The sequence below is a fragment of the Botryllus schlosseri genome, chromosome 6 (assembly GCF_051294905.1).
Source record: "Botryllus schlosseri isolate E-star chromosome 6, Bs_hap1, whole genome shotgun sequence".
NCBI classification, from domain to species: Eukaryota; Metazoa; Chordata; class Ascidiacea; order Stolidobranchia; family Styelidae; genus Botryllus; species Botryllus schlosseri.
The window spans coordinates 25,804,354-25,830,886 of NC_137241.1; the positions used below are offsets into that span (position 1 = coordinate 25,804,354).

The following is a 26,533-nucleotide window of genomic DNA, read 5'->3' on the forward strand; positions in this document are numbered from 1 at the left end:
TTCTTGCGGTATAGCCTCCCCCTTAAAGTTCTTTGAAAGGACTTTCCGGTGATGTGTTCATTGTCTGAATTGTTGGTCAGGTACACTCTTGAATACAGCCTGAAATATGACATTTACTATGGCATTGAGGCAAATCACTGAGAGCGCAATATAGCGTAAAGTTGCTACCCGTATTTAAATCAACCAGGACGAAATGCAATCTGAAAATACAGTACTTTAGAAGCTCGAATGTGTATGTATGCCCGGCTAGATCCGATTATTTAATAGGCCAGTCGGTGCTTTGACGGGTTTTAATTCCGTGTTGGCAAAAATCGTGATTCACATGATCATGGCATTGATCGATATTGTGATTCGACATGTGTTTAAATCTTGTCGGAGAAATGGAACCCCGTCAAAACAGCCCTCAAAGTCTTAAAATCGGCATTGCTCCGAACAATCGCTTGACAAAATTGGGCATCGTCATGTTCATAGTGCTGCGGCAGTACCATTGTTGGAACAATGCCGATTTTCAGATTTTGAGAGAAGTTATGAGGTGGTTCCATTTCCCTGACTAGATTTTAATTTGTATTTTCGGAATCAGAACGACAGTAGCTCTCGATTAAGACCAGTTTTGTTAAATTTCAGCCACCGGGTCGCAAGCTATAATACTATCCAAATATGGTGCTTTCAGATTGCTCAGCAATTAGAGACACTGCTTGCCCTTATCGTAGCGACGGGAGTCGCGTATCTATCCGTAGGTTAGTAATCTATAGTATTACCTACTATAAGTCATCATATACCTCAATGACAGCTCTACTCCATAAGTTTATATCGTAGTTTATTATTAATCATGGTGCAGATTGTGCGTTCAAATGTGGAGAAACATTCAGTGAAGATGATGGCAGAGTTGAATCGAATGAAACAAGAAAAGGATCATTGTGACTTCGTAATTCAAGCCGGAAATGATGTCTATTACGCCCACAAAAATGTATTGTCGGCTGGTTCGGATTATTTCAAAGCTATGTTAAAGCATGACACAAAAGAGAGTCGCGAAGGAAAAGTGGTTTTCAGAGATGTGGATTTTGAGTGTGTGAAAATTTGCGTCGATTTCATATATTCTGGTAAATTAGACATTACTGATGGAAAGATGAATGACCTTCTTCATGTTGCAATCATGATGCAGTTGGAAGATCTGAAACAGACCGTATCAGATATATTGGAGGAATCAATTACGATAGAGAATTACTTTTCCACAAGAAATATCGCCGATATGTACGGACTAGATGCTGTCTTATCGCGATGCAGAGTATTCTTTCATGCCAATATCATGGAAATCTCAACCCAACCTGAATTTGGAAATATCGCTAAAATTGACATCCTCACTTTTGTGAAGTCGGAAAAATCTGAATTATGTGAAGAAGAATTACTAACGTTATTGCTCAACTGGGTTGCGAAAAATCAAAAAAATGAGCAACATTTACAGGAATCTCTCGCAGCAATCAATTTTGACAAAATCTCGCCAGCATTTTTGGAACGTCTTTTGGAATCGAACTCAATTATCAACAACGACTTGAGATTGTATAAGTTGTTGAATGGATATCTTATGGAAGCTTACAAAAGACTGGTCAAAATGAAAGAAGAAATTGGCGATGATGGATTGATAATTCTTTCTGATGATGGTAGATGCACAGGTGATGTGGAGTTGAAGACTATGGCGAACGCTTGGAAGCCGATCAAACGCAATACTAATTCGAAACTGTCTCAGGAAGAATTGGACACGCTGGTGAGTGAACTGTGTACCAGTTTAGCGATTATGGTGTTTGTTGCGTATTACAGCAAACTGAATGTTGCTGCCGAATAGCATGGAAAGCGTTTTTACGTAATGTTCATGAAACTTTCGGATTTCTTCATTGGACTTGATGTTCGGGTCCGTTCCGATCGAAAATTCAAACTGATCATTGACAGCAATGACCATGCTGGTTAATTTTTGTATCTTTTCCAAACAAGGTTGTAACCAAGTCACATGGCTTCGAGTTCCAAGTCAATCTCACTTTTGTAGTTTTGACTCGAGTCAAGTCCAAGTCATCAAGTAGAGGGTCGAGTCCAAGTCATTAAGTTGACTACTAAGTTTTCAGTTGAAGTCTTGTTACTCCGACTTTTTATACCTCTGTTTGGTGATATCGAAACTTCGCAGTTATAATATGCTAATTTTCCTCACTTTTAGGAGTTTCTGGTCGCATTACCAGTATCAATAGACGAAAGCCCAAGAGTGTGGCTACTTTACTTCTCTTCGATATTACAATGAAATGTCGGTCTTGGCCGTCTGAGTCTTGATTAATACGTCCACATTCAAGTCGAAATACAAGCAATTACTAATAAATAAATACAGTCCATCCTCAAGATTACCGGACCACGACTGACCTATCGATCTCGCTTCTCATGACATGCCGCCCTATTTCTTGTCGCTTTCTTTTTCTATACTGTATTCTTTACTTTCATTCAGTGTGCATGCCTCCTCTTTACTACGCCTAGGCCAAGGTGGGAGTCCGATTCCATTGACAAATCCAAGTCGCTTCGACATCTTCCTGTCTATTCATTGTATCGCATTTTTTGTGGTGTATTGAACTGATAAAATTGCTAATAAACCAATGATGATGATGATGACTTGTTTCGAGTCATGCGCAATGACTCGAGTCGAGTCATTTTCGTATTTTGAGAAAATGTCTCGAGTCAGTACAACCCTGTTTCCAAATAAGTTTAAAATTGGAATTGTAGCTGCACATTTTAAAAAATTGAATCTTATTAGAATTACTGAACTCGTCAAAACTTGGAAATTGAGATGAATTCTGAATTAGGAAGTATTAACCAGTTATCCAAGTCTGACGCTGGTTTCGAAGGAGGGGGTTGCACAAGATGTGGGCTTTACAAATTTTATTCGAGTCCCAATAATAGTGTCAATAGTTCAAGCTGTACAGATCGGGTGTATTCCTACTGAAATTGATTATATTTACTCAAAATTTGTAATTTTGGCTTTGTATGGACAATTTTTTGCTTTGAATTGTTGTAGCTGTTGATATTTCATGTCGTTCACGATATGGTTCTCTGTCCAGGGTTTAATGCGTGACATGATGGTGATCCTAAACAAAGTCACGCCTTCGACGTTCCAAGACCTCATGCGCAAAGTGCTGGCTTTGAAAATCGACACGGAGAAAAAGCTCAGAGGCACGGTCGACCTGATTTTCGAAAAGGCCATCGACAAGCCCAACTTCTCAGAAGTCTATGCAAACATGTGCCGGCAGATGGCGCAGATGCACGTTACCCCGGAGGAGAGCTCCGACGAGCGGAACCCGACGGGCCAGGTCGAGTTTCGGAAGCTCATCCTGACCAAGTGCCAGAAGGAATTCGAACGAGATGATTCCGACCGCGGACATCTTCTCGAGTTGAAAAAGAAAATGGAGGCCAGCACCGACCAGGTTTGTGTAGATTTTTGATTCTTGTTATCTTGGTGATTGGATGTTATCATTGAGCATGAGCATCTGAGTAATTGAATTCCAAATCGAGTATCAGAATATGAGAGAGATAGAAAATTTATTCGGTTTCACCAAGAATATATAAATACAAAGCAAAATATAATTCAATTCATTAATTCAACAGCATGAACGGAGGGTTGTTGCATTATGAAACTCATAACAAAAAAGAACACAGAATTGAATATTCATATCACTCATTATGATGTCGTATCAGTATGAAAGATCTGAAAAGCTCAAATATATGTACCTTTTATGTGGCCACAAAGAATATGGCCAGTTCGATATCACAATGAAAATTATTTCAAACTCGACCATTTCATTGTGACACTTTGTGATAATGCTTTGCTGAAAATGCCATTCCCGCAAACGGGACACGACCAATTGTGGTTTCAAAGCTTTGACATTAAGATGCAGAGCTATATCAGAGCCATTTCTTGAAAAATATAACAGTCTTTACTCGCTCTCAATGACACGTCTGCTTTTCGACATGAACCTACTAATCGTGCTAGACCGCTGTCGTTTATTTGCAGATCTGGCAATGATGATTGATCTCGGTCACTTCGTAATGTGATAAGCATAGCGAAACTCCTTGCCTGAGCCCGTGTGTTCTCAGCGTAGCCGTATCGCATTGTATCAGTAGGCCTATAACCATTTCCGAGATGCCCCATAAGTCTCGGATGCCCCTAATTGAGGTCTCTGGGATGTCCATTCTGTCCTGGAGATCACACTCATTCATGCAGATTAATACATCATACGCATGCAATCCGAGATGCCCCTTTTGTCTCGGACTCACAAAATATACACAATGTTGGACAAGAATGAATAAGGTTTCTCCTGAGTGTGGAGCACTCCGTCACCGAGAATGTGGCGTTCTGAGTCATAGAAATGGCAATTATGAAGCACACGTTAAAATTACCCACCGTTTGAACATGTTATGTGAGTGAATAGCTCTTGTTCATGCGAGTTTATAATACCTTCCTATTCAAAATTAATCATGTCTAAGACATTGAAACCCATTATTGAAGAACAAAAATATTATGTTTTGGAATAGATAGGGTAGCGGCGACCCGTGTATTTTTAAGCACTGCAATACAAAGCGCCATATCTTTTTATAAAGTGAAATGAAATGGGTACCGTGTACCGGTATGGTCAAAAATATTCGAGATCATCACTGATGTAATGTGGAACTAGCGTTATTTTCTATGTGGTCATGTAAAAGGTATGTGTTTTAACTTTCCACATCGTCCACACTCTTGCAATGTTGTAATGGGTGATACTCGAATGCTCGATTTGAAGCCATATTCTCGATTTATAATCAAATCACTTTGCTCTGGTATTGATTTGTCCAACCATTTTCTTTCTTGTGCTTATCACCCCACTTTATTTAATCAGGAACTGGCGCCCCAACTAAAAGAAGAATATGACACGGCCGAATTAGAGGACCGCCGACGGACACTCGCAAACATCCGTTTTATCGGAGAACTTTTTAAGGTTCGTATGTTGACCGAGCCCATTATACACAACATCATCATGACCCTGTTCAATGCCCACGACGACGACCATCTGGAGTCGCTGTGTCATCTCCTGACTACGACAGGCAAGGATCTCGACCATCCGAAAGCTAAGGTGACCGATCGACGATAGTAACATCTCAATACGATGCAGTCTTGAATAAAAGTTGAGGGTGAGAAAAACGTTTTTGACTGCAGCCATTTTTATTTTGAAAGCCACCATCTTCACAATTCGAGATCACGCTTCTTAACCCTTTGAAAAATTTCCGGATACTATCATCGACTGATAACTATCTGCTTACTCATGTCGAGAATGGGAGACAGTGCAGATATCCGTGCCACAAATTTCATAACGGGTTAAGAGATGACACGTCACTTAGATATCGCAGGCTGCTGTCAAAATCTTTTTTGCACTTTTGAGACTACATCGTGTTTAGTACGCAGTGTCCCTATAATTGCCACTCTTGATGATATATTGTGTTGTCGCTGTTCAGCCACGGTTGGACCAGTACTTCAGCCATATCCGGAAAATTATTGACGAAAAACGTACCTCGGTTCGTGTCCGACTCATGCTGCAAGACGTCTATGATTTGAGAGCGGTACGCTGCTTTGTGACCTGCGTCTGTCTGCCACTCTTTCTAATATTCATTCCTTTTCCTGTGATAGCACAACTGGATGCAGCACGCCATTCAGACGCTGTTTCGAGGCGACACTCCTATGTCCATGAGTGCCGATTTTCCAGGCGACGAATCCTGTCTGCTCAGCTGAATCTGCTCTTGGACTCAGCAAATCTTGTGTATCAGTCTTGTACTCAATCTAACACAACCAAGAACTCCAAATTGATCGAGGCATTGGTTGAAACACGAAGATGCATACGCGAGATTTGCAAGCCAGGATTAAAATCTGACAATTAGAATGATTAGAAAGCGAAATAGAAATAAAGGACAGTTGAATTAGAAACGGATTCCTCGAAAATGTCATCAAATAACATGCGCAATCGCAAACACTCACCCATATGACTGAACCCATTCAACAGTATTGCACCGACGTAGTAAATGTACAAGTTAAAGTTGTGAGCTGTCAATACTCGGGAAGCATACAGCAATCTAACATTTGACCACATATATTCGGAATCAAACGTTCCAGCGTGGCCGTATAACATCTTCTGAGAACCATGGGGTTTAATTGAAAATTGAAGGAATGTTAATTAAGTCTGCATATCACGTCCAGTCAATTTCAAAACAGAGGAGTTCGAAGGATCAGCCTATTAATGCCATCAAGATGAGCGACCTGGTCCGAGATCAATTAAATTTGGTCTGAAGGCGAACAGATGATTTCATCCCGACTAATGTCACAGTTGAATTTCAATACCAGCTGGGCTAAACAAAATGTTCATCGTGTTAGAAGCCATTGTGCCTCCGATCCAACTAACGTTCAATAAATCACTTCTGAATGGTAGAAAGGCGTTCAGCAACTCTACTAGTGATGAGAACCAATCACTTTAAAAAATGGTAGAGAGGCGTTCAGCAAACTCTATACTAGTGATACGAATAAACCACCTGCAATCGTACGGAGGCGTCCACCAACTCTACAAGCGACGAGAATAAACCACCTTAAAATGGTAGAGAGGCGTCCAGCAGATCTACAAATGTTGAGAACATTGTTGAGACGGAGAATAGAATGTGGCTCCGACGCGAACGTTTGACCAAAGTGCTAAGAATCGTTTCACTATCGCTAAAACTTCGTTGCCATTTGAGAAGTTGAACTCATTGTAGCAATCTTTGCGAAGATCTTGAATACGGCAGTCAATCGAAGCGATTGCTCGTCAAACGTCGATAGACGAAAACTGAATAAACCTAATGAAACTAGTGTCGATACTCGCAACGGTAAACGTGGAATTTGGCAATCGTCTGTTCCGTAAGCAACCGACATCATTCGACTGAATGTAACAATGTGAGCTGTAGCAGATTTGATGCGAAGCAGAGGCGATCAATCCATGATGGGCAGCAGAGTCCTGACTGTAGTCTGCGCCTGAACCGAGGAAAGTCATCAGCTTGAATTAGCTTTAATGTGTACTTCTTCCAGACCAGGGTTGTAATGACTCGACTTGAGGAGTCAATTTGTGTATTGACTCGGCTTGTACTCGAGTCATTGCGCCTGACTCGGACCAAGTCATATGACTCGAGACTGGGTCCACCAAGACAGGCATTTCATTGTAATTTCGAAGAATAACAGTTATCACACTATTAATATTTCCTCTATCAGTACTGGTACTTGAAAATGCTACCAGAATCTGTTAAAAATGAGGAAAAGTCATACATTGTGAATGCGAAGCATTCGATATCACCAAGCAGAGTTGTAAAAAGGGGGTTTGACATGACATTAACTCGGAACTGAACAATCAACACATTGATTTGGACTCGGACTCGAGTCAAAAGACTATGACTCGGACTCGACACTCTACTCCGTGACTTGGACTCGGACTTGACTCGGTGGTGAATTTGAAATGACTCGAGCTGACTCGAGTCAAAACTATAAAAGTGAGATTGACTTGTGACTCGAAACCTTGTGACTTGGTTATAACCCTGTTCCAGACTCGCTATTGCGAATTGATTCCGGACAACCTAACTGCAAATTGTTTCGACGCGACACTCCGATGTCAATAAGTGCCGATTTTCCAGCCGTCGAATCCTATCTGCTCAGCTGAATCTGCTCTTGTACTCAGCAAACCTTGCGTGTCAGTCTTGTATTCAACCTAACACAACCAAGAACTCCAAATTGATCGAGGCATTGGTTGAAACGCGAAGATGCGTCACAAGCGAGATTCGCAAGCCAGGTTAAAAATCAGACAATTAGAATGATTAGAAGAGCGAAATAAAAATATAGGACAGTTGAATTGGAAACTGATTCCTCTAAAACGTCATCAAATAGAGAACAGCAAATAACATGCGCAATCGCAAACAGATGCAAGCCCTCAAAACCATCAGTCAGATTCGTCAGGACGCTAAAAACGAACAGGAGATGCTGCAGCGGAAGCTGGCGTCCAAACCGAATCCAATTCAGAAACAGGTTGGTGTGTTAATTTTAAATTGTGCATGTCTACTGGTCGATGTTTCGAGCAGCGGTTCATAAACTTTAAACGCTTGTGCCGCATATTAGACGTTTTCGGAAGCAGCATGATGTTGATAGAATTGACCGAGAAACACATGATAGGAGTGCATTAATCAATTTCAAACATCCAACGGCAAATTCATACTTGCAAGCACTTGCATTAAGGCGCAATTACCAATTTCAGTAATTATGTTGTGATGACATTTGAACCGCAATGTGAATGCATCTGACCCATGTTGAAACTTTTTCAACCCATCTCGTTCACATCAAAGTATTTGAATAGTATATTCCAGGGGTGGGCAAACTGTGGCTCGCGAGCCTCATGCGGCTCTTTAAACCTTTATCACAGCTCTTTAAATATTGCATGCGTTTCGCATGAGAGGTTCATCCGGATTATATATTGATGCATTTTATCTCGTATTAACAATGCGCGGATTGTTTTCCTGTTGTTTCTTTCTGGATGGTTTAGGCCAGACTTGTGAAATTTAGGGCAAGGTGCACAGGGTTAGAAATTTGCCATTGAACTCTTCGCACATAAACGTTTCACCCGCAACAATGAATGCATAGTCATCAATCAATGATAAATTAATGTGTTCAACAATGAACTTTATAATTAATTACGCCAGAGCAGGTCACAATCATTTGCCGACTAGCAATGGGGAATACGGCTCTTCCATTTGTATTGTAAAGTCTAGCAATAACTGCAGAGTTTGGCCTGAAAAATATTGTAGAGATTACCGAGCTGAAATATTCCTTAAATTCTCATCAGCACTTGAAGGAACTGCTTGACACTGCTTAGACGTCATATAAGCCTGATTCCAAACACTTTGAAGCCCAGATGGAGACGCACCGTATCATCTCACAATAATCAAGTTCATTCAATAGCCAATTAGCGCAATATTGTTAGCAAATTTGAATAGCCTTGCCTACCTGAATTTTGTATCTGTATCTTTGTATGCTGTGTGGTATTGGATGAATTCTGATTCATCAAACATACATTCTGCGAAGAGGTATAAGTAATGATGTTTTTAATATATCTTGTTTCAGCCAAGGCAGACTGCCCCGCCACACTCATTGCCTCTTCATCAGCAGCACTTCTACCAACCTGCCACGCATGAGTACAAAGGACAAGGGGTATATAGTACCCCACTAATGATGGGAATGGTGAGGGTTGCTTCAGGCTCGTGGCATCCCTAATTCCATTGTCAGAAAGGTGCAAGAATAGCTTATAATCCAATTATGGGTAATCGGATATGAATGTTAGTCTTACTTGGATGACATATCAATCAACCAAAATATAGATACTGGTGTTCGTGGTTGATCACGACTTTTATAACTGCTGTGTGTGAAACATCAGTGTGCACACTGGTACTCAAAATTGTATGACATTTAATAATGAACTCACCAATGTCAAATAATTATTAATAGATATCGAACCAGTTTATGATGTGATGCTAATGGACCTTCTTGACCTAATTTGTTTGAGGTATCTGGCCTATGTTTAAAATCTCATTTATGAAAGGGAGAACCACTTATATTACTAAGCAGCTGTTCAAGTTGATTGAGAAATTGCAATCAGACTGCAGTTAGTTCTCAGAAAAATATCTGCTAAAGATGTGGAGCTATGACATGCTTGTTTGAGCCCAGCGATGGGTTCCTGGATTGTTTTCATAGCAGACAGGTGTGTGGTCTGCCGAATGAATACACTTGAGGTTCGGCTTGTTAAGGGGCCTGTCTAATAGTCAGTCTTGCAGCAAGAAGCTTGGTGATAATGCTATACTTTTGCGCACACATGCACTTATAAGATATACCCTCACAACCTGCTCAAGTGGGTTTAGCCTACTTTCACCACTTGAGAAGACTTGACTCAAGTCAGTTTTAGACCATGCTTGAATTGACTTTAAAAATTTCAGTTGACATCTTGACTTAGATAAAAATTTGCAATGACACAAAGATAGTGACCTAATCCCAACACTACCTCGTACTATGAAATATCCACCGTTGTTTGCTACTGCGAGACCACATCCGATCACAATGTACATCACATAGGCATACTGGTACATTGGGTATGTCAAAATATTAAGCCATGCAACCGTTAGTGGCCAAAACCGACACACAGTGCACACTGCACAGTATGCACATGCACACATTTCACCTTCAACAGAGGTCAAGATGAAAATGATTCACTACATTAGCGCTAGTTCCTAAAGAAATATTGCTGACGAACCTTTTGTTTACATGGTCAATATAACCCTGTTGAAGCTACACTAGCGACGCGTTGAAACGCAGAGCTCATTAGAGTCTCCAATAATTGTATATACATCATTAGTCAGTCTAAAAAAGACTGTAACTGCACGTCGTTCGGCATCCTATTTGTTCATTACATCACGTTGTAGGTATATTGTGTGTGTCTTGTTCAGATAAAAATATAACCTGACAATTATTGATAGTATGGATGGATACGGTTCCCAAGTTACAGCAGAAATTGTGTTAGTAGTTCAAGCATGATGTAACAAGAATTGGTGGTTTAATGACGTGAAGTAGCCTGTAGAAGAATAGATTAATATATCTGCAATGTCCAAGTGAGATTCAGTGTATGATGATTAATGCTTCAATTCATACTCTTACTCTTAGCATTGATAAGTATTGTGATTCAACATGTATTACCGACGCTAAGTCATCTTTAGGGCAAGTTTTTGCAGCTTTTGCAACTTATTTTTACATCTTCCGACATCTTCCTAGATATTCAGAACCCATGTAGATTGTAGAATGATGTTTTAAGCTGTTTGGAGGGATTTTATAGTGCAACTTTTTGCAACTTTTCCCTATTTTTCAAACCAATTCTCAAATGTAAAGGATTGATTTAAAAAATGCTATAAACTAGTTCTAGTGTGGTTCTATTCTCTTTGGTTTGCGTAACAAAGAGCTATATGATGGGTTTGCTGCATCTCGTTGTGTTATCTATGACACAATGGCTTGCAAGCAATAAGTTCAACTCCCCCTGCCAAAGCGCGACCGTGTCCGAACAATATCTAAATAGATCGCTTTAGTAATTCTGTTGTTTAAATTTGAGATAGTTTCCCATTTCACTGACGCCCAGGCGAGACCGCCAAAAATTACATTTTCGCCGGTCACCTTATTTAGGCTTTTGATTTTGTTAAAGTCACCAAGAATGATTTTTCCGCAACACATTGGGTCAAGTTTGCAGACCTAGGGGGTTGGGGTGAGGTATTTGACTTGTTTTAGGGGGAGGGGGTTATCGCTATGCTGTTAGGCTTTTTTGGGGAAAATTATTCCTGCATTGCGTAATTTTTTTGCTGTGGACAAGGGAAAAATGAAATTTTTGGCGGTCTCGCCAGAATGTCCGTGAAATGGCAAAGAAAGAATTTGACAACTCCACATGAACTAGGTTATACAACAGAACCTTTCGAAGAGCTTCTTGGAGGTACAGAACTTCAGTATTCAATTGAATAGTATATTCATATTGAAATGAACCCGAATATTTTCGGCTGACACTCGTCAGGGGTAATCGTCAGCAACTAGAAGAGAATAAGAAAGAACATTGTATATCAGCAATCGTATCACAAAATATGACGTCACCAGTATGAAACCTCAAACGAAAGAGCGTTCAATGTACTATTCCTAGGTGGTACACGAACTCCTTCTGTTGACAGAGTTTTGGTTGGTGTATTTTGATAAAAGTCGACTCCAAGGCACACAAGTGGAGTCGAACCCAATTCAGAAACAGGTTGGTGTGTATATTTGATACTGTGATTGTCTACTGGTCGATGTTTGGAGCAGAGGTTCATGAACTTCAAATGGTTGTGACGCATATGGGCCGTCCACGAAAGCAGCATAATATTCATAGAAGTGACCGAGAAACAATTGATATGAGTGCATTAATTAATTTCAAACATCGAACGGCAAATTCATGCTTGCAAGCAATCGCATTAAGGCGCAATTATAAATTTCAGTAGTTAAGTTTTTATCAAAACAATTGAATAGCATATTCCAGGGGGGGGGGGGGACTTTGTGTGTACACTGTACATACGTCTCGCATGAGATGTTCAGCCTGATTATATATTGATGCATTTCATGTTGGATTAACAATAGGCGGATTGTTTTCCTGGGGCATCTTTCCGTATGGTTTAGACCAGACTTGTAAATTTCAGGGTAAGTTGCACTACAAGATTAGAAATTTGCCATTGAACGCTCGAATCCAGTTCGCGTAAACGTTTCACCCGCAACAATGGATACATGGTCATGAATCAACATTGTTGGGATCAGGGCACTACCTTCGAGTCACGAGTCATTGCACATTTTGACTCGATTCAAGTCAAGTCAATCGATTTTGAAGGTGTCTCGAGTCAAGTCAAGTCACTCGATTTTCGGAGGTGACTCGCGTCAAGTCGAGTCAAGCCAAGTCACGAGTCAAGTCACAATTCAAGTCAAATTGCCTATTCGAAGTATGAGGCATGATCGAGTAGTCATTGATTTTGAACCGATGAACGAATATAGAGTTAAATATACATGATATACACGCAAGAAGGCGTTGTATCGCTCACATATACGTAGACCTGGTAAACTACGTAAGTAATTTTCATTTTATTGGTATTGCATTGCCTCAGTTTATAGTTCCCAGCCAAAATAGAGAATAGAGAAACGAATTGATAAGATGCAATACATTACCCATTTATAAATTGATCTGATACAATTCGAGCCTGCGCCAACGGTGGTTAACTATATAAACTATATTCGAAGTCAATTTCCATAAAACAAGAGGTTGGTTAAGTTAAGAAATGAGAAGAGAAATAGACCTTTTGCTATTAAATGACTTTACGATACTAGTTTACGACAAAGTATGCTGTAAAGCTTCGATCACTTCGTTTGCGGTCACTATATTTGCGAGAGAACAATGGAGGCTCAGTGAAACGCACAGTCATTGAAAGATTGGTCGCTCTCATGGGTTGAACCAGCGTTTCGCGAACAATCCGAACTTATGCAAAATATAGTGATTTCTATCGACACTGATTAATTGATGACTTGAAATTGACTCGTGAATTTTGCTCCGTGTTACGAGTCAATCCATATTTCTGATTTGCCGAGTCAAGTCAAGTCATTTTAGCAAAGTGACTCGAGTCAAGTCAAGTCACAGGAAAAAGGTGACTGGAGTCTGACTCGGGTCAAGTCATGACTCGAGTCATCCCAACATTGTCAATCAATGATAAGTCATTGTGTTCAACAATGAACTTCATGATTGATACGCCAATGCAGGTCATGATCATTTCCGGGCTAGCAATGGAGAACACTGCTCTTGCATTTGTATTGTAAAGTTTAGCAATAACTCCAGAGTTTTGCCTGGAAAATATTGTTGGGATTACAGAGTTTAAATATTCTTTAAATTCTCACCAGCACTTGAAGGAACTGCTCGGCACTGCTTAGTCGTCATATCAGCCTTAGTTGAAACACTTTGAAGCCCAGGTGGAGACGCACCGTATCATCTCACAATAATATAGTAGATAGCCAATTAGCGCAATATTGATAGCAAATTTAAATAGCTTTGCCTACCTGAATCTTGTATCTGTATCTTTGTATGCTGTGTGGAATTGAATGAATTCCGATTCATCAAACATACATTCTGCGTAGAGTTGTGAATAATGTTTTTAATGTATCTTGTTTCAGCCAAGGCACACTGCCCAGTCATATTTTCAAGCTATGACTACACAGCCAAGAGTGTTAAGAGGACAATTTCCGCAGTCACAATCCCAACCGTATCCTTTGAAACGATGCGTGGTATTAGGTTTATCTTATTTTCAACTGCATCTCTGTTTAATAAGACGGACTTAATTACTCCTTGGAATATCTAGTGTTATTCGGTGGCGGTATTTTTGCAATATGACCGTCAATTTCCCTAATTCATTGTGATATTTAGCATCCCACAAAGATTCGGAAACCCTCAGCAACACCAGTTCAGCCGTGAGTATTGATTGCTTACATTAAATTTAATCAGTTGATTGGATTGAACAGCAAATAAACAAATGAAAAATTGGCATCTTCGACTGTGACCATCACCATTAGTTCTCACTTCTCAACCGCTATGGAATCTCGATTCATTTTTTGAAATAAATCCTGCGTGATGAGATTTTTTCTGCATAGAATAATTGAGTGATTAAACATGTATTTCTGCGTGATGTTGCCACCAATCCCACTCTGGCTTCTGAATATCACATGCACTTGTATATTCATTGCAAACCTAGCCTCTGTCGTGTTATTATGTTGGTGCATTTTTGCTCTAAGCGGTTTAGTAAGCACCTACCCGAAAACTATGACAGCCTTAACCCTACAGTTCACTGAACCGTCTGCACTCAGCTCTACAGTTGATTGAAATTTATCATTTAGGTTTTGAATTTATAGTATAGAAATATGGTATAATTTGCTGTAACGTTGTGCCGTACTTGGTTAGCATAATTATATTGAATGGAAGCTTCAATACATTAAAGGACATATTTTTTAATGTTCGGAAACTATTGGTAGAGAGAGAGAGAGAGAGAGAGAGAGAAAAAGTATTTATTTTCATTCAACCAAAATACATAACACACGGCAGTGGTGGTGGTACAGAAAATATGCATGTACAGTATCCGGTATTAGATAGGTATGATCGATAAGACCGTGAAGGTCATCTAGTCTGATCACACCAGCATCGCATGATAATGTTGCTCAGAAATACCGCACCGCTTTTTGAATTTTATGAAATCCACTCACAAACATCATTGGAGTGAAATGGTGTTGACCTAAGAACCTCAGCAATGATATGTTGATTAGCTATAAAACGCCAGCAAAGTTTGCTGAATTTACATGTAGCATACTGTGATAATATTTACTGATGGAATAATGTAGTTAACCTTGTCAATTTTATTTTCTCAGCTAACCCGGCGTTCTCGGTGAGTAGAAGCTAGAATGAAATTTTTGTACTTGGTGATAATTGGTGTGATATTGATAACAAATTTGAATAGCCTTGCGTACCTGGAATCTTCTATCTGTTTCTTTGTACGTTTGTGGTATTGGATGAATCCCGATTTATGAAACATACATTCCGCGAAGAGTTATAAGAGTAATGATATTTTTAATATATATTGTTTCAGCCAAGGCACACTGCCCCGCCATCCTCATCGCCTCTTCATCAGCAGCAGTTCTACCGACCTGCCATGCATGAGATGTACAAAGGGCCAGGGGTCTCTAGTACCCCACCAATGATGGGAATGGTGAGTGTAGCTTTAGGCTCTATTGTCAGAAAGGTGCAAGACAAGTGAAGTAACATACGTTTTGAAGTTACGTATTGCAAAAGGTTATCGCTAGTCGACAAAAGTATAAATTATTTATCCAATTATGGGCAATCATATATGAATTTTAGTCTTACTTGATAAACATATCAATCTACCAAAATATATTACTGGGGTTTGTGGTTGAGCACGACTTCTATAACTGCTGTATGTAAAACATCAGTATGTATACTCAAGATTGTAGGACATTTAATAATGAACTTGCCAATTTTAAATATTTGTAATAGATATCCAACCAGGTTATGATGTGATGCTAATGGGCCTTCTCGACTCGATCTGTTGGTATCTGGCCTATGTTTAAAATTTCACTTATGAAATTACCTATATTACTAAGCAGCTGTTCTAGTTTGTCTTCAAATTGTAATGCAACCATCCCTGCGGACTTGGAATTCACACTAATATTTACATTTTTCTGTTGATTACGCTTACCAAAATGTGGGATAGTGTCCATCCAGACAATATCTCTCTCCACTTCTATTCCAATCCTCGCATTTGTCAGCATCAATGCCAAAACACCAGACACGCTGTCAGGAACAATCAAAAGGCCACCAGTTCAAGTAAACCTGCACTGGAAAATTCCGCGAGACGATCCTCGAGAATTAGTCTGCCACCACAATGATTGATAGAGCAATATTGATCACACCCAGGTTTCAAGATCTGGGGCAGAACTATCCCCTAACCCAGTGTTTCCCAACCGGGGAGGAATTCCCCACTTGGGGGGAATTTTGCAATATTTAGGGAGGAATTCCACTTTAGAATTGTAGCGGATTTCCAAAATTGTTCATTCCGAACTGTCATGTAGTCAACCAGTTATATCAGAACGTATGCTCCTTATAGCTGTTTTTTTTTTGCTGAAAGTATGTTCAAATGCTATTTGAAATCTCTTTCTCACATACAAGTACCTTGTTTTATTTAAACTAGTTCAGATGTGCTGCAGTTCGCAAGACAATTTTGTAGGCCAGAGACGGCCTCTCAATCAAATATATTCTAAGCGAGCAAATGTCCTGTCGAATCCATCACAACAAGGCCTCTAACGAAAGTATTTATCTTATATTTTCAAGTCAACATTTTCATAAAGTGACAAAATATTCCAACGCCATAGATTCAAGACAAAGAGATCGCTTGCCAGCCTTTAATTTTAGTGATCAGCAACAACAAAAAATGCATGTTAAACTTGGTACAATGTTGCCGAAACAGAATGAGTGTCCTAAATTTCAATGAGCTCAAGCAGGAAATCTGATCACGTGTATGTTATATATCAGGGTATATATCAGGGCTGTAACCAAGTCACGAGGCTCCGAGTCACAAGTCAATCTCACGTTAATAGTTTTGACTCGAATCAAGTCGAGTCATTTTCAATTCACTATTGAGTCAAGTCCGACGGTCCAAGTCACCGAGCATAGGGTCGAGTCAGATCCATGGTATTATGACTCGAGTCCGAGTCTAAGTCATTGTGTTGACTGCTCAATTTCCAGTTGAAGTCTTGTGAGATTCACTTTTTATAACTCTGTTTGGTAATGTTGAAAGATTTTGATTTATAATATAGTAATTTTCTTCACTTTGAGCAGTCTATTGTCGCATTTTCAAGTACCAGGACCAATAGACGAAATTCCAATGGGAAGGCAACTTTACTGTTCTTCGAAATTACAATGAAATGTCGGTCTTGGCCGTCTTATAGTCCCGAGTCATATGACTTGGTTCGAGTCATGTACAATGACTCCAAGTCGAGTCAATACACAGATTGTCTCTAGTCGAGTCGAGTCGTTTCCCTATTTTGAGAATATGACTCTAGTCAAGTCGAGACATCAGAAAATGCTGACTCTAGTTCGACTAGAGTGTGTTCAATCCTGCTATATATGAAAGTACCAATATTATTAGCCAAATGCATACGCAAACGTGAGAAAAAAATCGCGAGACCAGTAAATTTATGTATACTGATTTTTCACAGCGGTTATATCAGCGATTAGTGCATGATAAGCCGAAAACACAAATGGAAATATGGGCTCTGTTAAGTCAAGCCTTCCAGAATTTCTTTGATTGGGACCAAGACCATTGTTTTGGAGGTCTACAAAGTGTTGTTACAGCACTGCTAGAAACAAACACTCTGCACCGCCCGTCTTATTCTTCGGTCAACAGGTGCTTGCGCGGTAAAAAATGACCTTTTTTAATCATCGGGCAGATTTCTCCTAAGGGGGGAATTTTGGCTCAAATTTTGGCCAAGGGAGGCACGAGATGAAAAAGGTTGGGAACCACTGCCCTAACCTGTTGTGCACCTCGGGAGTAGTCTACCTCACCGGTGGCTGTCTGTTAATTCTGAAAGCTCTGCTCTTGCTAACCGTATAAGTGTAATGTCCCTTTGTATATATTGGTATTGCAGTTGTATTGTCTATGCCTTTATTGAACCCTCACGTTATGGTAAATTGTACTCAAACAGTTTGAAAAAGTAGGTCAAGACCAGACTTTGCAGACGTTTATTAGTCAATTGCATACTGTATCTTCAAGCAGGTGACGATTTACCCTGACGAGTAAGCCATGCTACTGGTAGTGGCCAAAACCTGCGCAGTAAGCACACATTTCACCTTCAACGGAGGTCATGATAGAAACTTGTCACTACTTTAACGCCAGTTCCTAAAGAAATATTGCCGACGTACCTTTTGTTTACATCGTCAATATAACCCAGGTGAAGCTACACTAGCGACACGCTAAAACGCGAGCTCATTGGAGTTTTCAATCATTGTATATATATCATTGGTCGGTCTAAAAAATACTCTAACTGCGCGTCGTTCGGCATCCTATCTGTTCATTACATGGCATGGTACATTGTGTGTGTCTTGTTCAGATTAGAATATAACCTGACGATTATTGATAGTAGGGATGGATACGGTTCCTAAGTTACAGCGGAAATTGTGATAGTATAGTTCAAAGATGATGTAATAAAAATTGGTGGATAATATTTCTCCAATGTCCAAGAGAGTTTTAATGTATGATGATTAATGCTTCAATTCATACACGTGGCATTGATGAATATTTTGGTTCAACATGTATTACCTACGTTAAGTCATCATGTATACTTCAATAACAGCTCTGCTCCATAAGTTTATATTGTAGTTTATTGTTAATCATGGTGCAGATTGTGCGTTCAAATGTGGAGAAACATTCAGTGAAGATGATGGCAGAGTTGAATCGGATGAAAGAAGAAAAGGATCATTGTGACTTCTTGATTCAAGTCGGAAATGATGTCTACTACGCCCACAAAAATGTATTGTCGGCTGGTTCGGATTATTTCAGAGCTATGTTAAAGCACGACACAAAAGAGAGTCGCGAAGGAAAAGTGGTTTTCAGAGATGTGAATTTTAAGTGTGTGAAAAATTGCATAGATTTTATATATTCTGGTAAATTAGAAATTACTGACCAAAAGATGAATGATCTTCTTCATGTCGCAATCATGTTGCAGTTGGAAGATGTGAAACAGATCATATCTGATATCTTGGAAGAGTCAATTACAGTAAAGAATTACTTTTCATCAAGAAATATCGCCGATATGTATGGACTAGATGCTGTCTTATCGCGATGCAGAGTATTCTTTCATGCCAATATCATGGAAATCTCAAACCAACCTGAATTTGGAAATATTGCCAAAATTGATATCCTCAATTTTGTGAAGTTGAAAAAATCTGAATTATGTGAAGAAGAATTACTAATGTTATTGCTCAACTGGGTGGAGAAAAATCGAAAAAATGAGAAACATCTACAGGAATCTCTCGATGCAATCAAGTTGGACAAAATATCGCCAGCATTTTTGGAACAACTTTTGGAATCGAACTTGATTATCAGGAACGACTTTGGATTGTATAAGTTGTTGAATGGATATCTTGTGAAAGCTCTCAAAAGTTTGGTCAAAACGAAAGAAGAAATTGACAATGATGAATCTATAAATCTTTTTGATGATGACAGATGCACAGGTGATGTGGAGCTAAAGACCACGGCAAACGCTTGGAAACCGCTCAAACGCGATACTAATTCGAAACGGTCGCAGGAAGAATTGGACACTCTGGTGGGTGAAGTGTGTATCAGTGTAGCGATTATGGCGTTTGCAGCCTATTTTAACAAACTGAATGTTGATGTTGGGGTCTGTTTCAATCGATAATTCAAATTGATCAATGATCATTGACAACAATGACTATGCTGGTCAGATTTGACAAATGGACAATTTTGGTATCTTTTCCATACAGGGTTATAACCAAGTCACATGGCTCCAAGTCACAAGTCAATCTCACTTTTATAGTTTTGACTCAAGTCAAGTCGAGTCATTTTCACCTCACCGAGTCAAGTCCGAGTCCAAGTCATCAAGCAGAGGGTCGAGTCCGAGTCGAGTCCAAGTCATTGTGTTGACTGCTCAGTTTCCAGTTAAAGTCTTGTTATACCCACTTTTTATAACTCTGTTAGGCGATATGGAATACTTTGCATTTATAGTATCCTAATTTTCCTCACTCTTAGCAGTTTCTGGTCGCATTTTCAAGTACCGGTACCAATAGACGAAATCCCAAGAGTGTGGTTACTTACATTACATTACAATGAAAAGTACCGTGCCTGATCTTGAACTTTTATGCCTTTCAGCCGCAGCAGCAGTTCTGTAAGAACGGTGGCTAATGGCCAAGAGGTCCTGGAAATATGCCGATTAGCGGCAGTCAACTGCACTACCCCCGTCGATGACGGTGGGGCTATCTTATAAATAAATCTAACTTATTTTCAAATTCAACTCCTTTTCAGTCACGTGGATATCCAAATGTGCCTCCCCCAGTCAACAATATGGTTTTGAAACTTCTATGACTTTTCAGCAACCACAGCCACAGCAGCAGTTCTATAAGAACGGTGGGCAACGGCCAAGAAGTCCTGGAAATATGCCGATTCGCAACAGTCAACTGTACTACACCCCGCAGATGATGGTGGGTCTATCTTAGAAATATGTCAAACTTATTATGAAATTCTACTATTTTCCAGTCACATGGATATCAAAATGTACTTCCGCCCACACCCAGCCAACAATATTATCATTATCAGTCTCCACAGACTCGTGAGTATATCACCTGACTTCAATCTTGAGTATAGGCCCGAAATCTGTCCCTTGTTACATGAAATCAGTAGCGGTAATAGAAGTAAATATCTATATTGCTGCGCATGCACTTGGATTTTTAGCAGTAAAACACTTTGTAAGTGTTGTAACGTTCTCATTCTCATCAATGAATTGGCACCCAAGTTCATAGATGCTATGAATGTTTTTAGTAACAGTTAGTTGCTGCTGTAAAATTATTATTTACCAGGGAATGTAGTTATGTTGACTAATTGAAAATTATACTTGTAGTAACGAAACAGGAACAATATAGACTGGTACTCGAAAAATTTCTTCTACTGGGAGGCCATATTTTAGTATTTTCATGTATCTACAGATCAATTAGACTGTCTGACGATGAGGAATTTGAACAATTCGAGCAATAACCACTAACTGACATTGGTGCTACGGTCTTGCCCCACGTATACTTCCAGATTCCATATTATGTCCATTGGTCATTCCTAATATCAAGGGTAACATATGAGTAAAAGGCCTTTAGAAAGTTAATGAATAGAGAGCCCATATTGACCATACTGTCTTTTTTTGCTGAAAACTGCTCCACACTCATTGGTCGTGTTGGTTTTTGATTGGTGGCTACGATTTGTTACTACAAGAATTGAGACTAAGCTGATATTTTTTGTACCGGTGGGTGAATTGTTTTCTGATGATAAGAATGTTGTGCAGTATACCTAGAATTGGTCTAGAGCGCCCACCATCGTTCACTCTCATATAAACTACTTGTTCATGAGGTAAAATGTTAAATGTAGGGGAGAAGATGTAGGAAATTGTGATGCCTAGAACATTTACTGACTGCCCATTAGTTCAGGATGCATGGTAGTTTCCAAGAGGTTATGTTGATCTTATCTAAATTGTCTTTGTTGTCATATGGCGACAGGCTGTGATCAATTAACCTGGCTCAGCTGCACATTACTTAGCATCATCAGCTTGTAGTTATTAGGGATGGTGTGAACGTGAGGTTCACGTACGCGTTCTGTGTGTGAACCTCTGAAATTAAGAGGTTCACGTTCACAAACGAACCTTGGTAGGTTCTGCACTGTGAACCTTTTTCATATATTAAAATTTCCACGTCATTATAACGTCTTTGGTTGAAATTTATTGTATTTTAACTGGGGGCCACTCTATGCATGGTCCGGCAGCATAAAAAATCAACACTAAACGAGTATGCACCTTGACAATCTCGAAAATTTTACCTGCTTTGTTACAAAAGTTTGCTCGAAATATTCAGCTCTCCGTTTTTTAGTGACTCTCTGCTGTGAGCTTGACTCACAATCAGACAACATCACGAGCCAAGTACGCTACTTGTTGGTAGTCAGCGAATGATGCTTATTCTGAAAGCAATCAATGAAATTGATATCGTTGTCTGATGTAAGAAAATCTTGCAAGCGTACGGGTTCCATCTCGATTTGGTATGTTTATTGTATCATGAAAACCAAATCCGTGTGATTGGGGTGGATACTGCAGTATAATTTGTTAATGTGGTAAAACCCGTTTTACACTCTGCTCAATATCAACGTAGCAACTCTCAGACGCTGAATACATTGTGCGGTCTGGCCTAGACTGTTAGGGCGTAAGCTTATATTATATTATATATATAATTGTTGGCAAAGCGATGGAATGTATTGATTTTATTGGATTATTATATCATTTGATTGCTCCAGAAGTATTTACTTCAGCATTTTGGGGTTATGTGGCCCGATTCTTCGCTGGGTATCGTGTACATCAATATATATCACTTCACTGAGACGTAGGGTTGGAATTAGCAATATGACGTTACGTGACGTCATGAGGTTTACGTTCGCGTTCACGCAGAACCTGAACCTTTCAGACGTTCACACCATCCCTAATAGTCTACTGCACTAGGATTTCCTCTTTATTGCCTATAAAATCTTATTTGAGTGCTCCACCGTGTAATATGGGGTATGTTCTTCTTGGCATGTGGGCATTGTGATCTTGAGTTTTTTTTCCATGTTATTCGTGCCCTTAAAATTATTGCCAATGATGGTCAATCAGAAAATTGGTGGCAAGAGATGTCATTCGAGACAGTGATTGTACTTCTACAGGGCTTGTTGTACCAAACTAGAATGGGATGCAAAATTGTTATATCCATGAATCTGTGGTGGAGAACTCTATTTAGGATTTAAGTGTGGAAAAATAGATGTTAACTGCTACTTTCTCTCAGCATGAAAGGGATGCATTCTGGAAAACAATACTTCTTTATATGTGACAGTTAACTCTCCATTCTAGGCCTTTAATTCGGGATGATGTTGACAAGTTGAATGTGTTTGCTACAAGTTGAAGTTTATTTGTTGTAACACTTTGGTAATTCGAGATGAATTATTCGTACAATTACTACCCATGCACATACGCGGAACACTATGATATCTGTACATGCCGATAAGACAACTAAATTCAAATGCATGAAGTAGGTTGAAGTAAGAGCTTCAACACATACAACTAGTATATGTGCTAAAACATTTATTGGAGATATCTGGATTTGCAATTAAGACACAGATGTAGGCCTAGGTCTAGACCTACATCCCACTCATTCGTATGGCTTGATGTTGTTCCATAGCTATGCTTTAACTTACATACGTTGGTATCGGATGAACAATAATTATCTTGTTCAATACACAGTCCAACAGTACCCGATGATGCAAAATCCGCACCCTACAATGCAGCAGCCTGGCCCCATGTATGCACAGTACGGATTCACAACTCAGGTATGTGGTAATGCCGTTACTCAGTCCTGTTTTTCGGTGTTAGTTTACACCACAAGGTTCACTGCCCAGTCGGCATCCTATGTCACAAGTGTCTCTTCCAAACCAAATGAAATTATGCAGCAGCCTATGGCTCAGGTTTATTTATACAGCGATGTTGTTTTTGTCCCCCTTCTGTCCTGTGGTGTTACCTGGTGTCGGTTTGTGATTCAATTTCTCATTTGTTACATGCCTATTTTGGAATGTTCAATTTGAAGTGTTGAATTTACGATACTGATTTGTCACCTCCGTTAATTTTTAATTTTAAACATTTTTCAAGTTATGGGGATGAGTAAGTTCACAAACGCCACAGAGAGCACTCCATTTTTGTTTTGTTCCAAATGTCATTACCATCCTCACTTTATGAAGTAAAGGGCGAATATAATGTACCGATACTGAGCATTGTGATTTGTTCTGCAATTCAAGATGCAGCCATCAAGAGATGTAAAATTGGTCAATTCTGGAAAAATGCATCTTTTCTGTGTGATGCCTCATGCTTTTCACTTTTTACGAAGGGTTCGGGAAAGAGAGAAAAAAGACTGATCAAAATTCTTGACCCCTCTACAAGTCAAGACATCACGAATGACATTATGAACAGCAACACCAGGCAGGATTCGACGTCCACACCCTCCTCTGGCCGTTCGAGCGTCACTGGAACGCCTCCGATAGTAAGTGGGAACTTTTTGTTTTATACTTGACTCGACTAACTTTGCTATGATTACAAACAGACTGGTGATGTAGCTGCCAAGTTTGCTGCGCAAGTGGCTGCGGCTGCCTGGACGGCCAAGGTACTTGATATTCTCATAATATTCTAATCTCTGTGTTGATTTCTCTTGCGCTTTGTACCATTGCAATGTCGTGTTTTTAATGCGGAAACTGTGGTGTTTCATATAAATCTCGGTGGTGCAGTTGAAATTCCTTCTGCGCCTGTCAGCAACCATTTACTTCAACAGGTAGAAAGCTGTAGATTTACAGTCGGGTTTCGTTTGATTAATTGTTAGGGAAACTGTCTACTTGAATTGGTTTCTCGTGATTTTTGTAGGAAATTGTACTATATATCCACTTGAGATAAATTGACGTATAAGCAGGGGTTGTCATCGACATTATAACAAAATTAAGGAGAGCCGAGAAGTTTATGTAACTGATGAGTGAACACAAAAAGTGATTACTCTCACCCAGACGCAATTGGATCCTGTTTGGGTAGCTGCCTAAAAATGTCATCAGGAATCACAGCCTCATTGTCATCTAGTTCGATGAAATCCTTGTTTGTATGCAAATATGACAATAAAAACGCATGTCAGTAATAGACCTGTTTTGTAAATAAGGGCAACGTAGTTTTATACGATACCTCACTTCAAAGTAAGGCCAAATCTTGAAATTAAGGGTGGTATGGCAACCCTGCGTATAAGTCAAACTCTGCATACCATTTCCGATGAATTGCTTGAGTAGAAATAGAATGTGTCAGCTCGAAGACAGCGTAGGGTGTCAGGAACAGCTTGTGGGCTCTTCCAAACTAGCTGGGCCAACGTGCGCCCCCCATATGTACCTGTTGTGTTTGTATAACACCTCGTTTTGATGCGGGCCATGTACAAACGAAATATTTCTCATAATTGCACTCGTTGCAAATTTTTATTCAGGTTTCTCATGAAAAAAACGGCGATTCATTGACGAGGTGTTTTTATGTACTAAACTATGATTGGGAACTACACAAAACAAGTTTCCAAAAAAAAATGCTCAAATCTGAACAACCCTACTGAGCATTGTGATTTGTTCTGCAGGATTCAACGTCCACACCCCCCTCTGGACGTTCGAGCGTCACCGGAACTCCTCCAATCGGCTAACTCATGACTAAGGATGTGATTCGATCCAGTGATTAACTGATTCTACTTCTACACTGCTTATTATACCAAACAAGAATCACATGCAAAATTGTTATATCCATGAACCTGCGACGAATGACTCTATTCAGAATTTGAGTGTTTAAAAATAGATTTGTACTGCTACTTTCACACTGAATTAAATGGACTTGTGATGTTTGACGTATTTAGCATCTCGTATCTGAATATTGATAAAATGATCACTATATAACTGGCACATTTTCAACTTCAGATATTTGGCTCTTATTTTTAGACAAAGTTGCTGGGCAGACTGTCGACTGTTTCATAGAACATGACCAAGTATTAGAACATAACAGGATGCAGTATTTGAGTATTAAAACGTATGAAGAGGCTAGCATGATGTTTGTCTTTATGGGGTGGTGTTGATACATGGGGAGTCGGGGGTGTGAAGTGTTGCACTAGCTCACAAAGCTGCAGTACAATTATTGATTTCAACTCTTATTCCATGGAAATGCTGCATTGCTGTCAATCCAATGCCTCAATCTCAGTGCATGAGCAATATCTTGGTAAGATGTCTCTTGCAACACACGAGAACTGTAATAACATTACTTGTGAGAATTTTCATTCCTCAGTATGTTCTGGGACATGCAATGCTTAACTGCAACCGCTGTGGAAAGCATTGACAAGATCGAATTGAACCAATGATGTCGACTGAATTTCCACAATGCCCATTGTCTCGACTTGCTGCCGATTTTTTTCAACTGGAGGATAATAACTACCTTTTGATCATGGCTTACTACTCCAGAGACATACAACTGTTCTCATTCGATAAAACAATCACGTCACGGGACACAATTTCTCGGTTCGATAATGCGTTATACCGTCATGGTAGCTGTGATGTCCCACTTACTGACAATGCTTCAGTCTTCGTTTCTTCTGAATTTTCCCAGTTCTCCTCAGCTTGGAATTATCAGCACCTTACCCCTTCTCCAAAATATAGCCAGGGCAATGGCTTCATCGCGAGAGGAGTGCAAAGTATAAAGGCCCTGCTCAAGAAATCGGATGATCTCTATCTGAACTGTAGGAATAACCCTTTGCAAAAGGGTTTCTCGCCAGCTCAACTCAGCATGAGACACAGATTGAAGACAAAGGTGATTTGTCATCCCGACCAGCTATGACCACAGACTGTTGATGTCGAAGATCTCTGAAAAAGGGAGGCAGAGTATGGCTGCGAGTCACAATAAAAACATTGTGTGGTTGAGAATGATAGATTTGGAATTGGAGAACATGTATACATTCCAGATTGCGAAAAGATGGCTATCATCAATGAGATGCAT

General features: G+C 39.7%; 2 protein-coding genes across 3 annotated transcripts in view; both read left to right on the forward strand.

The window, feature by feature from the left end:
• Positions 1–779: 779 nt before the first annotated feature.
• Positions 780–25,591, forward strand: LOC145441831 (uncharacterized). Of its 2 annotated transcripts, none has more exons than XM_080319775.1 (13): positions 780–1,762; positions 3,090–3,452; positions 4,902–5,135; positions 5,515–5,640; positions 7,985–8,089; positions 15,274–15,393; positions 18,602–19,525; positions 20,310–20,417; positions 20,473–20,545; positions 23,237–23,322; positions 23,874–24,026; positions 24,087–24,146; positions 25,137–25,591. In XM_080319775.1, exons 1-13 carry the CDS (start codon positions 830–832, stop codon positions 25,197–25,199), a joined length of 3,348 nt encoding a protein of 1,115 aa, XP_080175901.1. In that variant the 5' UTR covers positions 780–829; the 3' UTR covers positions 25,200–25,591. The 2 variants fall into 2 exon arrangements, with proteins under 2 accessions (XP_080175901.1, XP_080175902.1); XM_080319776.1 differs by having other exon boundaries at positions 4,902–5,000.
• Positions 17,745–26,533, forward strand: part of LOC145441835 (eukaryotic translation initiation factor 4 gamma 3-like) — a 31,764-nt gene continuing 22,975 nt past the window's right edge. The window contains exon 1 of the mRNA XM_080319780.1: positions 17,745–17,976. The gene's annotated coding sequence lies outside the window, so the exon portion shown is untranslated. The remainder of the gene's footprint in view (positions 17,977–26,533) is intronic.